This window comes from Hipposideros armiger, unplaced genomic scaffold, assembly GCF_001890085.2.
Source record: "Hipposideros armiger isolate ML-2016 unplaced genomic scaffold, ASM189008v1 scaffold_248, whole genome shotgun sequence".
NCBI classification, from domain to species: domain Eukaryota; kingdom Metazoa; phylum Chordata; class Mammalia; order Chiroptera; family Hipposideridae; genus Hipposideros; species Hipposideros armiger.
In genome coordinates, this window is record NW_017731598.1 from 2626852 (window position 1) to 2643634 (window position 16783).

Consider the following 16783-nt stretch of genomic DNA (forward strand, 5'->3'; position numbering starts at 1 on the left):
AGCCACAGCAAGGCTGTGGGTCACACACTGAGGAGGAAGGGGCCCCTAGGTACACACCAAGGGAGCTTCCAGCATGGGAGTGGGGTAGGGCCTGAAATCTCTGTCTGAGGCCACAAGGATGCAAACCTCCCCATGGGACGGGCACACATTTTAAAGAAGTAGTACCTATGAGGGCAAAATTTGGGCCAGAATCTTTTCTTCGTCCAAGTTTCTGGAATCATCTCTCCCAACATTATTTCATCCTACTTCTCTGCCTCAATAAGCAATGTGTCCCTCAAGGCAGGTAGAAATCAGCCCTCTTTGTGGACACGTGCGAGTGGCCTTGGAGCAGATCTCTTGCTGTCCCCCTCTCTCACCTCAGATTCCCACTGCCTGTGGGGCAGATGGGACTCCTCAGGAGGGGGTCCTCCATAACCCCGCCTGGTTCAGCACTGTACAAGGTCAGAAATAGGACCATCTTACGCCGACGTGAGGCGGGTGCATGTGTTGTTCTTTTGCACCCAGCACAGTCTGGCCATGAACAGATCCTTAGCGAGACTCAGGGAAGGGACAGGATAGCTCTGGTTAAGGAAAAGCTGTAGTCCTTTGGGGAGGGTGGTGGCCTGTGACAGTAAGAACCTCTCCCACCCCAAGAGGGTTCGATGGGCCCTGGCTCAGCTGAGAAGCACCCACCGAAATCCAGAGAAATGATGGCGTCTCCCGCCGTGGGAGCCAGCTGGGCCAGCTCCTCAGGCTCCTCCTTCAGCTTGGTGAACAGGAAGTTACTCTTCTCAGACACAGTCAACTCGCCACTGTTGTCGAAGATGCTGTTCATGGCCATCAGGTGCGGCTTGAACAGGGATTCCGTCTGGTCCATGGAGAACACCACATCGTTCTTCTCAATGTCACTGAAGGGATAAGAGGCTGCTTCGGTCCATTTGCATTGTCTAGCAAAATCCTTCCGCTCCCCAGACACACGGAAACCCTGATGGCTAAGGCTTTCAACCTAACACATGGGTATGGACACCGTGTGTTGGCATTTTGTAAAGAGCCACACAATGGAAGTTTGAGTTGAGGTAGGGATGCCGAGAGTGCCTGCTGACTATGCATCTGACTTGGATGCTCTTTTATTACCAGATGCTGCATGGTGTACACGGGTTTGAAGAGTTTTGTTTCACCCTAGCCAGTGACCTTACTCAGCTTTCTTCCCAGGCGCTACAGAGTGAAGGCGTTACGTATTCTTTTCCTCAAACATGCCAACGATTCTCTTCCCTTTCTCCCCTTTCAGAAAATAGTTGTTAAGTGACAACTATGTTCTATCCGCCTCTCCATGTGGGTCAGAGCATGTCATGGGTGACACACCAAGGGGAAGGAGCAGAAAAAGCACTGTAACAGGGAAACCCCAAGTGTCCCACTGTTCCCAAGACATCCACAAAGCTCTCTGGGTCATAAGGGCCAGCACGGCAAAGAGGTCACAAAGAGCCCTCCGAGAAGCTGGGCATTCCCTAGGCCTGCCATCACCACTCTGGGGAGCTTGGGCACCCCGCCCCAGCCTGCCCCCCCACTGGCCCTCACACACTCACCTCAGGACATAGTTCACACACATGATGCACTGGGGCTGCAGGTTGCGCGGATTGTAGATGACTGTCCCCTGTGTCTCCAGCCACACATAGCCCCCATGTTTCGCCAGCATCCGGTACTGGCCGCTCACCACCTGACCCTTGGCACACACTAGGGAAGGAGAAATGGAGGCCGAGGTCAGGAGGGTGGCGGGGGGGAGTGGGGGGGAGACGCCACTGGGAGTGCCATCTGTGGGGAGACAGACAAAACTGGGTGCCGCCAGACCGTGAGGACTGGGGCAAGTGAGCCGGAAGGGAGCTTACAGACCATCTCACCCAGCTCTTCATATTAAATATAGGAAAAGGGGGGCCAGAGGGGGTTAAAGGACTTGCCCAAGGCTGCCCGGTGATGGAGTGGCTCACTGCCAATCCCTTGAGACATGGCTCACCAGTCGGCTCAGCTGGAAATGGAACCAAGAACAGCATCTGCCCTAGTTTCCCCCCAGGGTCCAATGACAGGAAGCTCCCATAGGGAACAGCACGAAGAGCCTTGTCTGTGTGTGTGTGTGTGTGTGCGCGCGCGCGCGCGTGCGTGCGTGCGTGCGTGCGTGTGTGTGTGTGTGTGTGTGTGTGCAGCTTGAAGAAAGCCCTCCTCAGGGCAGCTCTTTGTAGCAGACCCACCACTAATACTCTATTTATGAATATACAGTTATTAAAAAACCAATATCCTTGATTGCTCCAGGTCATCTGTCAGGCCTGCCGCTTAGGAGCCACGGAAGGTTTGTCACTCACTCCTAGCAGAGGCAGAGGCTCCGCCCTCAGCCCCCCACTGAGGCTGAAGAAGCGCTGGGCCCCCAGAAGCCTATGCTGTCTCTTCCGAAGCTGTGGCAAGTCCTTCCTGCCCCTCCTCCTCCTCGCTGCCCAGCTAGGCTGCCTGCATCTGACGTCTTTCCAATTCCAGATTGTTCTAAATGTTTGCTTAATATTTGTTTTTACTGTATAATAGCATGGAGGAAGCTATTACCACATCCCAGCACCCCTTTTCCCCCCGGTCCAGAATGCTCTATCTGGTCCCGTTAAAAATGAGTCGATAAATCCCTTTAAATGAAAGTCTACCAATGTTAGAATTTCTGGTAGTTTTCTGAACGGCCCATTTACTTTTATTCTTTGGGAATTTGTTCTACAGAATCCCAACTCAGAAATCCCCAAATCACAGAGAATGGTAAAGAGGCATGATGGAAGAATTAGGAAATCGTGCTAGTGTGGGGACTTTGGGGAAAGAACAGTTACTCTTGGGTTTGGTTTCCTTGTCTGCAAAATGGAGTACTGATAATAATAATAGTAATAATGGTAATAATGATCATTATTAGCTATGCAGTATACCACAGCTGTTTGTACCGAGGGCCGAATCTGCCTGGCTGGCTTATCAGGTACAAGAATGTTGACTGAACATCACTGACAAATGCCATTGCAGGAAAAGCCATCTCTTCCCCAAAGTCACTACTATGGATAATGCTCAGGCCCTGTCACATCTCCAGGACACGCCTGTAGATAATGTTGTGAGGGGCCCTGTGGGAGAATATCCAGATTCTCCAGGTAGGCTAGTGGGCCACCTCCCCATTCACCACCCCTGTGTGGTTGAGGGATGCAGCTTGGTTCACACTAATTTATGTTTTCTTGGCACATATTACCCTCTTCAAAAATTTAACAAGCACCTCCAAGGTGCAGGAAATACCATAACTTACATGTATCGAGTGCTTTGCAGTGTTCAAAACTGTCTCAAGACTAATTCTTTTCTGCAAAGCAATAATAACAGTGCCTGGCACATAAAGCATCAATAAAGATTATTAGTGTTACCATCACCTCACTAAAGACACAATAACACCATGAGGTTTCTTATTATTCTTGTTTTACACCTGAAGAAACTGAGGCTTGGAACTACTGAGTGATTGGCTGCAAGGCCTTCATCAGTGGAAACGGTAGACAAGATTATAAACCAAATTAAAGATTCCTAGTCTAAGCTTGTTTTGGTTAGGTTTTCATTTTTTAAAACCAATTTCAGTAAGGTTTAATTTACCTTCAATAAAAAAAAATGCACCCATTTAAAGCATACAGCTTAATGAGTTCTGACAAACGTACACACCCTTGTAATTATTACCACAATCAAAGGAATGGGACTTTTCCATCAATTCCCCTCTCCCCCGCTCCGCCCCAAATTCCTTATGCCTCAATCCTCATGCCCACCCTGGTCCCAGCCAATCACTGATGTGTTTCTGTTACTATATATTGAAATGCTCTTTTCTCCATTTGCATGTAAGTGGAATCACACAAGAGTATATACTCTTTTGTGTCTGGCTTCTTTGCACCCAGCATGTTTTCCAGATTCCTCATGTTGTTGCAGGTATTCATGGTTTGTTCCTTTTCATTGCTGAGTAGTGTTCCATTGTATGGATGTACGATAATTAGTTTATCCATTCACCTGTCAACGGATGTTTGTTTTCAGTGTTTGGTTATTATGAATCAAGTTGCTATAAACATTTGTGTACAAATATTTGCATGGACATGTATTTTCATTTCTCGTGGGTGCAGCTAGGAGCACAATGGTTGGGTCATATGCTAAGTATATGTTTACTTCTAAGAAGCTGCCAAATTATTTTCCAAAGTGGTTGCATCATCCTAATCTTAAAAAAAAAAATCCTGTGCTGTTAGGAGGATAGAGATCATCTCCTTTTCACATGAGGAAACCAAGGCCAGAGGGATTGTGACCTGTTTAACATCACCCAGGACAATAGTGACTCAGTCTGGGCTAGATGACAGCCTTGTGGCTCCTAGTCCAGCACTCTGACTTCATTTTCCTGAGCTACAATTCACTGGGAAGATCAAATTTGCTATTGCCTCTGTCTTGAACTATCACGGACTCTTCAGCCAAAGAAATAACTTCTGTCCTCTCTGACTTCACTTTATCTGCACCACTGAGGCTCCCCTTCTGCAGTGAAATGATTCTTGCACAATTTCAAGTGGCCGGAGTTAACTTATTTAGACGGTTCTTAATGCAGACAAAATTCAGGGCTCTTATTCTTCTTGATTAAACAGTGCAGTGAGCAAAGGTTTTAACTGCATTTCTAGCGATTGCAGGTGAGGGCCTGCTGTTAGTAGAATATAATTACGCCAGCCTTCTAATCATCTGCTCATTAATGTCAGCCTTGGTGAGGGGCCTGCTACTTGGTAGATAGGCTTTTTATGGCCTTTAATCTTGTTTTCCTAAGAGCACATAATGTCCTCACACAACAAAGAGAAACCAACCCCTCCCCTCCGAGAGTAACAATGTATAAATTACTAATCCATTTGGAAATGATGGCTTTCAATTATCTAAATATGGTTTGAGGGCTGAACTTCCCTAGCAATTTCAACAGTAAATGTTCACAGGCTAAGACACACATACGTGCGGAAATTCGGGACACTGGTGTGTGAACGTGAACCAGCCTTAAACCTGGGCCTCCAGCTATTCCACAGCATGAGTGTGGTTCTGTGGTGCAACTGTATTTGCACAAACCTAATGAGAGGGAGGGGGAGAGAGGGAAAGGGAGGGAGGGAGAGGCAGGCATGAGGGGGCGGGTGCTTTTGTTTCAGCCAGCATTAACCCAATTTCCAAACCATGAAGATTTTCCTTTGCTGGATGTGGGTTTGCTGGTGAGGTACCAGGCCTCTAAGCTGAGAGCGGCTTTACTTGGTTCCACCAAGGGAAGAAGCTCCCTGTGATTTCTATTTGGGCTGTGAATCACCTTGAAGTGTGCCTAATGCTTAAACACACAGATTCAATAAAAAGTATCATATTTTCCCTGGAGTCAGCAGAAAACCTACATAACAAATTTTTAACCCAGCTTGTTTTTATGAATCAAAGCTTTTCTAAGAAGAAGAAGACAGAAAAAAAATCCTTCACATAGAGAGGAGTCATCATTTTTGTTCCCTTAGAAAGTGGTTTCCTCCTGTTTCCCGCCCCAGAAGATAAAGTATAATAATACTGTCCTCCGAGAATTCCCAGAAACTTTGACTGTTGTCCCTGCTTTGACTTCACCTTTGGCTGAGAAGAAAAGCTGGACTTTTCCCCTATTTTACATCTAAAGGTGGGAAGGCCCAAAAAGCCCAGCTCTGTGGAATCCGTGGGGCAGCTGGGCTGGAGCCCAGGTCCCTAAATCCCTGTGTCAGGATGACTTTGGGAGCAGGGACAGTCGTGGACCAAAGAGCACGGGGGATCCCAAAGTGAAGGCTGGAACCACATCCTATCATTTCAAAGCTGGGGCAGGGTCACTCCCAGTCCACATGGGCACACAAGAACACCTCCGCCTCCCTCCCCCATCCCTGGGTCCCTAAATGTGGCTGAACTGAGGTTATTATATATTTATTTGCCAGGCAGCACAGTGAGAAACTTCTCCGAGAGATCATAAAGGGCCTTGTCTGTTGCATGGTCAGATTAAACCCAAAAACCATGAGGAAGAAGCAGAGAAACCAGTTAGAAAAAGAAGACCCTCACTCCATTAGAGACTATTAACTCTGCTCTCATACAGCTTATGGGGTTGCTGATCTGCTAGCTGCTCTGAACTTCAGCAGTCCTAACCTTAGGACAGAGGAATGGATTTAGGAATAATGGACAAATAGCTGTACAGTGACACCTTGGTTTGCAAGCATAATTCATTCTGGAAACAAACTACTCATATTTTAAGACCTCACTCGTTTACCAAGTTAAAATGTATTAGGAATGTTTGCTCGTCTTGCAGAACACTCGCAAACCAAGTTACTCGCAATCCAAGGTTTTAGTGTAATTCCATTTTCCTCATTGCCACTTCAAGCTACAGCTAGTTCTGGGAGCCCAAGACCAGCAGAGCCATTGGGAATCTTCTCAGACTTACCTTCCCATTTTTAATCCTTCCACATCTTCTTGGCACCTCTGTTTGCACCACTGTGGCACTTACTTTGAAGCATTCTTCCCCAATAAGTTTCATGCCCTTGGGTTTATCATTCATTCAGTACCTGTACTGTACCTCACGTTATGCTAGACACTGTAGCTAAAGGTACAAGCCCCCTGGCTCCCAAGGAGCCCACAGCTCCCTTTCCCCCAGAAATGGGATCCCTTAGGATGGGGATCAATCCTATCAATTTCTATGACCCTCAGGGGGCCAAGTATAGGGTTATAAACCCAGAGTCCTTGCATGTTGATGGGCTGTAGACTCAAGAAAATTGTCTTGGATCACCTGCAAGTGGGAAGACTGCCCTGGGAATATGGCCAAGTGAATGCACTAGAACTTCCCTGTACAATATGGGCCACTAGCCAAGTGTCATTAATTAAGTTTTAAAAATTCAATTCTTCAATTTTACTAAACATATTTCAAGTACTGTAGAGGTCATAGATGGACTGTGCAGATATAGAACATTTCTATTGCAGAAAGTTCTATTGGACAGTCCTGTTCTACAGACCTTTCATAACTCAGGTTTCTTTCAAGCTGAAAAGCACAGTTTCCATATGCCATCACTGCGTTACCTGGACGGCCTCCTACAACTGAGCTCTCTTGATCCAGCCAGCAAGCTCTTTGAGAACCATGGCCTAGTTCAACACATCTGTTCAGTTTGTACCCTACTACCTTCCCCTCTGTTTATTTTCTCCCTGATCCTTCAACATGTCCACTCAAGTGCTCTAACCATACTGAGGGCATGAGACTTTCTGCTGCACAAGACAGTGGCTCTGTGAAGGAAGTGACCAAGTCTTCTCCTGTCTCACCAGTCACACCCCACTCAAGGCCAAATTCCACAGACACAAGGGAGCCACACAGGGCACCCTAAGAACTTACAGTTCTGGTGACTTTTGGTCATGTTCTCTGAGTCCAGCGCATGGTAAAACTCATAGGCTGAGCGGCCGAGAAGCTCCTCTGGGTGGTAACCAACCAGTTCTGTGATTCTGAATCAAAAAGAAAAAACGTGGGGAAAAGAAAACATGAATATGGGCAGAGGCTCAAGGAGCTAAACCCAGAAGGTAAATCAAATGCACACATTCAGATGAAAACGCTCCAGGCTTCCTGGTCACACCATTCATGCAAGCAATAAAAACATGGTGGTCAACCTGCAATATGGGTCCACCCAACCGCAACTCTTCCTGCCCTTCCTGAAGTCACGTTTGGGGAGGAAGGAAAAGCACTTCCTCAGGGGACACCCTATCCCCCAACCTAATATATACACATATGCCTAGTCTCCAACACCATTGGAAGGGGCTCTCAATCCCCAGTTTTTGCAGATGAGGGGGTAGAGAGAGATCCAGAGAGGAAAGACAATTTGCTTGATGTTCACATGTGTCCAGGGATCAGAGCAAGAATAAAAACGAGGACCTCCTGATTACTAGATCAAGCTTATTCTATTGTAGTAGAGGGCGACATAAATGAAAAATGAAAATTACATGGCCCCAAGTAAGGAAAGCATGAAGATGACATTTGTCTGTGTGTGAACCACAGAGGGAGGGAGGATGAACCTCACACATGGAGAACCCCATCTGTGCTTAAAGCTTCACTCCTCTGAGTGCTTCTCCTCGTCTTGTCTGGTGACCTCAGATTTCTCTTGGATATGGAGTCTGCCTTCCATGGGTTCTTCTACTTGTCCCTTGCTATTTTAAGGATAGGAGGGAGAGCAGGAGGTGCTGAGAGAAGAAATACAAAATCACAGTTGTAGAAATGTGCCTCCTCGTTACACTTTTCTGGTAAACAGGAAGCTCTGAAATTACTTGGCTGTCCCAAATGTCCCTTGCTTCATCCTGTAAGGTATCTGTTTTTTGATGGGAAGTGGGCAGAGAAAAGGCAAAGGTGGAGCACCATGAAGAATCACTGAACACTCCAAGGACCCTTTGCTCTGTACTGGAGTCATTAAAATAAACAAGCCCTGCCCAAGATTAGCCACTTCCCCACGCCACACCTAAATACAGAGGGTGCCAAAAAAATGTATACACATTTTAAGAAAGGAAAATACTGTATGAAATTATAATACTAAATATATACTGATAATAAAAGATGAATACAAGTCACGTTTGACTTCTGCAATTACAAGAGGTGCTCAAAGTGGTTACCATCAGTGTAATTTTAATAGTTTTTTTCCTTGCTTAAAATGTGTATACATTTTTTTGGCACCCTCTGTATTATTTTTCGTAATCTTTATTATCTAACACATTTTTCCAATGGGCTGATTGTCTCGTGAATTTGGCATATCACAAGTTAGAAGTGATGCTATTCTCGTCATTCTAAGCTCTGTTTCAGAACGCATGACTTTTAGGTATGGCCTTATCATTTATCTATGTTGGAGATGAATAATATGGAGAGGACAGCAGAAGCAGAAAGCAGAATGAGTGGCTCTTTGATTTCCTGTCTCTACTCTCACTCCTGCTCCAAATGATTGCATACATCTATCAGAATAAATCATCCTAAAATATTATATATTTCCATCATGTCATTCCCCTATTTAAGCATCTCCAGCATTCCCTATAACCAACCACATCAAGAGTAAATAAACTCTGCCTAACTTCCAAGTCCCCCTAGCATCTACTCTCCATCTTCCAAGCAATTTGATTTGCAACTCACTCTCAGCTTGTCTTGCACCCTCTACCCTGGTGGATCCTTCTCCTCTCAGTTCCTTGATGCCTTCTCTTCTGCCCTCTTTTCTAAGCTCTGACTACTGCAGGGCCAGCTTAAGGCTTCACCTTCTTCATGAAGCCCTCTCCAATTCCTCCAGCCCCTGCCAATGTCTCCTCATGAAGTTGTCATAGGTGAACACAATATCACAGAGAATTATGTATTTCTCTCTCCACATCCTAGGCTGTTAACTCCTGAACTCTGGGAACACTTTTTCCTTTGGCCTCCCTTACATGGTTGCTCAGTAAATAATTGAGTCGCTGGATTGATTCTCTCTTAGGACCTGAGGTACAACCACAGCATTGTCTATCCCACCACTGCTAAGGAATCTGGGTACCAAGGTTCTACTTTTCCTCCAAGAACATGATTAGCTGTCTCAATGCATGCTGGTGCACACACACACACAGCCCTCAGTAGAGCCCCTCATGATATTCAATCTATCCTTTCTTCATTCTGAAAGGTGTGTCCAGTGTTGACATGGGCAGAAAAGAGACCCATTGTCTGCCTGGATGAGCCTTGGGGGGTTAAAGCCTTTTTCAGACAAGGGACAGCCCAATAGGGCTGAGAAGCTTAGGCCTCAGTTGACTGAGCCCAGTGGAGATCTCTCCATTGAGATTCCAGGAGCTCACTTGCACCAGCCAGCTCATCTCAGACCAGGAGGATCTGTCCCTTCACTTGGCTCTGAGCAGAGATGTCTCTGAACTCATCAGCAATGGACATGGTCCTTGTCAGCCTGACCCCAGGGCTGGTGCCCAATGGCATTTTGGCCGAGTAGAGATTGGTGGAGAATAAGGGGACGGTTGAACAGTACTAGCCCTTCATTCCCTACAACCAAATAGCTTTTCTGTCAGGTCCAGTGCCTTTCTAGCTCAGCCTATGAAACAGAATTGTACCAGCAGGCTCAGCTGGCATTGAGCTGGCCATTTACAGGCTCACCAATTTACCAGAGAAGCTGCTTCTGTTTCTGGACAGGTCTAGAATTTTCTAGAGACTCAAAAATGAGGCTATTCTGGGAAAGACGTGATTCTGCTCCTTGAAGACATTAAGTTTTTCTTTCAAGATTAGAATCTTTAAATTAAAATGTTCAAAGCAAATGTTTATTCTAGTCAGCCTTGTAATAAAATTATTATTAATCTAATTAATGTACCATCCATTCAAAGGCACACAATGGGCATGTTTTGGAAGTAGACAAACAAACCTACATTTCAGAATTGCCAGCTATCTTCCCAGCAGCAGCCTTCATTTATCTTGTCAACTAAAATAAATATTTAATGTCTCTTTCTTCATTCCTTTAAACAGACTACTATAAAAACTGGGAAATACGTATACCCCGAACACAATTGAAGAACATTCAAGTTGTCAGGCTTCACAAAGCCAGGAAACCCCAACTTAAAGCTACTGGTCATTCACCTTCATCTGCAGGCACGCAGACGCCAGTGGGGAGGTTAATGAACCCAGCTTGTTTATAGGGTCGGCTACGACAGCACAGCAGGGCCTTTCCCTGATAATTTCCCAGAAGCCCCTGGAGCTGGGCTGTGATAACACAGCTTCACCCACTCTCTTCATCAGTGGCAGGGAAACTACTTTTTTTTTTTTCTTTCTAATTAAGGTTCCCTGACTCACTGGAAAAAAAAAATCTGCTTGGGGGTCACCCATAAATTTAAAAAGTCCACTCAGTAGGCCTCTTCTGTTTTTTAGAGAAGAGAAAAATGGCAAAGGGTTTAACTCACCAGATTTGAGACATGAGAATTGAGTTCACTTTTTAATAATAAAGTGGAAAAAGAAACAGATCGAGGATGAGGTTAGCGGGGGGAGATGTAGACACAGGCAACCACAGAAGGTAGAGAAAGAAGGAAGACAGAAAAAAGAAATAGAGAGGAAAAAAGGTTGTTAAATTCTGAAGTTAGTATTACCCCAAGTAAATATGTGGGTTGGACCACTGGGGTCTGGATTTCTGAGTTAGAGATGTCTTCACAATGTAAAATGACAGTTATTCATTGCTCTTCAATTGCTCTTTACCCTTAAAAATGTTCAGAGGCTCTTTTCAACATAGACTACCGGTGGACGAGTGCTAGGAAGAAAATTATCTTCTTGGCTGCAGTGTCGGCGCCATCGTCTCAAGATGCACAAGAAATCCACTGAGGCCTAAGTGGGTTTCTCTTCCCAGTGACACTGCCCAGTACCTGTCCATGTGGGACATGGCAGCAAGCTCCCTGGCTTCAGATACCATTGCCTGGAGTCAAACAAGGTCTGGTTGCAGTTTCTGACCTGGTCCCCACAGGAGTTAAGGATTTGCTAGGTAAATTGATCATGTAAACAAGACGGTTAGTGTATTTAAACTATTTAAGAGGATAAACCACCTGTTTGTTTCCCAAAGAGCGCATTTGCTAATAAACCATATTTCTATTAGGGGTCTGCTTTGTTTCCTTCTACCCTCGGGCAACGGCCTCTCCTAGGCAACACTTGATTGGCCTCCTTTTGGTTTCTATATGTGCTTATGAACTTTGAAATTTCATTTCCTTAATAATGTCCAGACTATTCACTAACTCAGATTTCAGTGCCTTCTGTTTCAATATATTTTTATCCAGATTTTGTTTGCTTTAAACAACAGTACTTAAGCCTTGCGTTTTCCGCAAATATTACACGATTATGTGAGATCTATACAACCAGCTCTATAGTTAATGGATAATCAATTTCCACCCTGTCAGTGTGATGTGTTACGGGTGGGGTGAATTTATTCATAGGAAAGTCGCCCTGGCTCAATCCTGGGATCAACCCTGCTCTGAGCACCACCAAATGCACAGCTGCCTTTTATTACCTCGAAATAGAGGAAATTTGCCATGAATCGCAGCAAGAGAGAAGCAGATCATGTAGAAGAAATAGCTTTTGGATTGCGAGGTCTGTGAAACTTTGAAATAAATTCCAAAGAGAATTTGTAGAGCTACCCTTTCCAGTGAGTATTTTGAGTAGACTATATTAGACAGGATAATATCTAAGCATTTCTCGTTTATATGCTCAAACTCTGTTAGGGCTGATTTCAGAACTTCGCCATTTGGAGAGGATGGAGATACACAAGGAGAGCACTTAAAGTTTCTTCTAACTCAGGGATTTAAAGAAACACATTATACCCTCTTGCATAAGATGTGTAGAGAAAGGCTAATACGCATCTTTGCAAAAATGTTTAGAACAGGCTATATATTAAATTAAAAAACTACACGTAATGTATTAATCTGGAAGATTACCTTGAATATAAAGATGCCACCCACCCTCTAAACAACATAAAACAAAACAATTTATTACATCTATCTCAAAATGCAATAAAAGTATACACTGTTTTACTATTAATGTGCCTGAAGTCAGCCTACGTTCTTCTCAGACTTCAATACTCTTGCCTTCCACGTGTTTTGACATGTGTCTATTTTACAACTCACGGCTCTTTTATGATTTTGTTCACTGACAGTCTCTGTGTAACCCTCAACTACCCCATTATCATCTTTGCTATTCCCAACTTTTTTGTATAAAAAGGATCATCATAAATTTGATCCACAGAATTTGAAACGCAGGCATCTTAACTTATTAAACTTCTGATATTATTATGCCCTATGCTGTCCTAACCCAATGACAAAGCGGGGTTGCCCTCAAACCCTACCTGTAAAGATTACATGATCTTCTTTGTTAATTTAAAATTTTTACTGCAGCTTTGATGCCTTCCCCCACCAGTAATACAGATCCTATTCACATAATTTGCCTTTATAATTTATTTCTAAGATACACGAAGACTCATAAAACTGACTAAATCACAGTGGGAATATGTGAATTACAGATTTTTGTCCTGCCCTCCCTTAATGGCTTGGTTTCCTTCACAGTTATTCTCTTTCGCCAGTAGATGGCACCTCTACCTGAAATGAAGAATCATCCAATTTTAAAGTTAAACTATTTGGGAACAAATTTTGTCTTCCTTTTGAGTGAATGGAATGCTCTCGTATGTACTGTTCACTGTGGTTTCATTAAGCTGCTTGTGTGGCCCAAACTCTAAACTCTTAGCGATCAGAAACCATCTCTTTTATTTCTTTGATATAAAAGTCTCTGGCACAGGGGTTAGATACATAGCAGATGCTCAATAAATAACAGTTCATTAATTGGTTCCTCAGTATTTTAGGAAGCAGAGTATAAACGGAGGTGAGATTATTAATTGCAGTGGTAACTGAGATATTTTTCTTCTTCAGCTTTGCTACTCAACTTGATTCTCCCTGTTGGGAGCAGTCAACCATATACCAAATATGACTGACACATAAATTGTTATAGAATTCACTTTTAAAAATGTTTACCATATTTCAGATAATTAATACAGGACTTAATGTGGTCTTGTGACCCTTTTGTAAAAGGAGCAGGACAAATGCATTTTGAACTATCTGCACTCCTTCATTCAGTTTCAGATGTTTCAGAATAATGGGTGGTTTCAGGTAAACTGATTTTGGGAATACTAGATTAGAGTCATATTTTATCTCTTCTTCCTGTTTTATTTCTTTCCCCCTTTTCCTCTCTCTGTTCTCCTTTTTTTCTCCATAATCCTTTTGCTTCCCTCCCTCCCTTCCTTCTTTCCTTCCTTCCTTCCTTCGATTATGTCTGTGCTCTCAATACATCTAAGGAAAAGTACCAAACAGCCTCAAAAGTGATTTTGGAATTGCCTTACATTTTCATCAGATTCTTTCTAATTTTCTTTATGGGAAAATAATTTCCTTTGCGGGAAATCATAGCCCTTAATGTGTGTCAGATATCATTACATCTAGTGAATTCCCTGATTAAAATGGAAATTCCCCCATTAGCTATTATATGCAAGTGTTGGTTTTTAAAACATTGATCTCAGATGGGTATTAAGAAGAATATGTTAGAGGTAAGGAGGAAGGGAGGGAGAGAAAGAAAGAGAAAATAAATATGCTTTCCCCCATCCCAATACAAACAATGAAAACAAAAGAAGCTACCAATACTAAAAATTCCCAGTTCTCATCAAAATAATTGGGAAATAACACTTAAGGATTAAGGATTTAAAATAGTCACTTTATAAACTATCTAAGCCACGTCTGTGCCCTTGTTAACTAATCTGCTAATCGGTTAAACACAACTTCTGTGTGGCACAGCATTCTATGTCTTCAAATGCCTCTGCATTCACCTCCCCAGCACCACTGAAAGCAGAGTTTAGGCCATGTAAGTAGGTGTCTCGAAAGGCAAGGTTTTGCTGAAAGTTCAATGTGTCTAGCCGAACTTATATGCAATATCCCCTTCCACACTCTGAGTCACAAAGCCCTAAATCACAGGTTCCTTCAAGCCAGTATGGACGCTACCCACCATCCCTGAACCAACTAAGCAGTCAGTGCTGGGGCACTCCGCTTTCTGTGTTCTTTCCTCTTCAGCCACTCTTAGGCCCCCAATTCCTCGTGTTTTTCCCCCTCCTCTTTTACCCAAAGGTTAGTTGCTTTCAGGGAATAACGTGAAACTGATTCAAAATAAGATACTGAATGAAGGATAACTTTGAATTACCCTTTCCAGAGGATTTTTCCCCCCCTTCACTTTAACAAGGATCAACATCTTAAGCTTAAATATAAATCCCTCTTTACTATTATCTAGGAATGACAAGTTATTTTCTAGGATCCCAGTGGGGTTTTCCCCCCAGTGCTTGTGGGGTCACATTAGGGATGAATTTCACTCATGTGGGCTACATGCAGCTTTCATCGTTCATAGCCCTATAGCCGTGACCAGGTTCTATGACTAACACATTGGGAGCACCAGCTAACCTGGAAGCCAGAGGCTTTGCAGAGGTATTTCCCTTGTCATCTTGGAAGACTACGCAGAGGGTTGCATGTTACAAAACTGCCTTCTGTCCAAAATGTTCATTTGAATACAAAGACTGCATCTGATAAATAACCTTACACACAACATGGATTTCTCTGGTGTCTGCCTTGGGAGCAATCTTTCTCTTTAATCATCATCATCATTACAACAATAACAGTGCTAACAGCTATAATTAATGCTGACTGTGTCAGTTCCAGGACAAAAATCTTCATGTGTGACATTTTCTCCCCGTGAGGGTAAAGCACTTATTTCCACTTATATAACCGCTCACTACTCCAAGAGCCTTGAGTCCTGGCACTGTCGTGGTTAGAACTGGGAAACAGGAATGACTTGAGGGCACATTTACAAAAAGTCTTAAATTGTGTCTGCAGTGGTGGCCAATTCTAAGAAGGGGTACCGGACAACAGCAGGTCAGTTTAGAATCAGGGGAGGGTAGCTCAGCCTAGCCTGGAAAGTTGGGCCCCAGCCATGAAGAAACCCAGAGACCCCCCCCAGGATGTCCAGTGGAGGAGAGAAAGGTGGGTGGGCCTAGGGCAGGCTGAGCAGGAATTTCCTTCCTGGGGTCTGGTGGCTTCCTGTTTGGCTAAGAAGGCAAGGCAGTTTCTTGCTGGTGGTCTCTTCTTTGTCCAGACCCCCAGCCACTACATGCCTCCAGAAGTGACCCTGGACCCTTGAGTTTACTGGGGAGACCTACTTTGGGGGAGGGCAAGGGCAGGGAGTAAGATATAAGCAGCAACAAAAAGCTTCACATCAGTTACGGTGTTTGTATTGTTCCAAGTGCTTTTGTAGCCATGATCTCATCTGACAATGATCCTGTGAAACAGGTTGAGAAAGTACTATTATCTCCATTTTAGACAATGGGAAGCTGAGACCTCAGGGTTTTTTGAGAAACCCTAGAAGGGGAGAGGGGAGTAGTTGAGGAGCCAAGAGTTACCACCAAAACTGTGCCACTGGGAAAAAATGGTGACTCTGGATACTTCAGAAAGCTGAGGTCGGGTTGAGCGATCTCTGGCCTGAAGGGCACATCGGGGGATATACTAATCCACAAGCCCCAGTGGCATGTACTCCAGCCAGACCTACCTGGGCCTAGTCCCTGCTCCTGGCTTCTCCTTTCCTCCATGCTGGTGGTCCTTGCTCATGGCATCTATTCTCCCCTATCTTCCTCCTTCCATCTTCTGATAGTCCCACCTTCCCAAAGGCAGGGCACAGAGGGGAGGGCAGAGGCGAGGCAGTGAGGGAGTCAGGAGCTGCAGTGTGGCTTTAACAGCTCGCCCTCCACAACCCAAGTCTCTCCACCAGTTTCAACCTCACCTTGAGGTAAGAACTAGAGCTGACATGGCTTACACGTGCAGTTTTAGGTCCTCTTTAGACATCTTCGATAAAGAAACCATTTAGGGTGAGAATAGCACCTAACACTGAACATTTCCTATTGGTTTTGAACCTAGGCGGTCTTGCCCAGAGTCGATGCTCTTAACCCCTCCACTCTTCCCTAAGAGAATTTCCACCTGGGCTTAGCTCTGAGGGTTAGAGTCTGGCTTCAGCAACAAGCCTTCAAAACTAGGCTGGACAGCAGCCAGAATGGAGGTGACACAAGAGGAGCAAAGACTGAGAGAAGAGCTCAGTAATGGAAGAGAACACACGAAAGCCAGAACCCGAGCGCCCAGTGGCCTCTGAATTGGGAATGCTGATGGAAATCTCTTGATAGTCGTCTCCTGGGGAAGCAGACTGGCCTGG

At 44.4% G+C, this 16783-nt stretch overlaps 1 protein-coding gene across 5 annotated transcripts in view; it reads right to left on the minus strand.

The window, feature by feature from the left end:
• Window positions 1-16783, minus strand: part of EPAS1 (endothelial PAS domain protein 1) — a 90841-nt gene that overhangs the window by 8697 nt on the left and 65361 nt on the right. For 4 of the 5 annotated variants that reach the window (XM_019655858.1, XM_019655855.1, XM_019655859.1 and 1 more), the window contains 3 exons: window positions 7382-7488; window positions 1563-1788; window positions 673-887 (listed from right to left, as the gene is read on the minus strand). In XM_019655858.1, coding sequence (XP_019511403.1) covers window positions 673-887; window positions 1563-1788; window positions 7382-7488 — 548 coding nt within the window. The remainder of the gene's footprint in view (window positions 1-672; window positions 888-1562; window positions 1789-7381; window positions 7489-16783) is intronic. The other variant, XM_019655857.1, reaches the window with a different exon arrangement.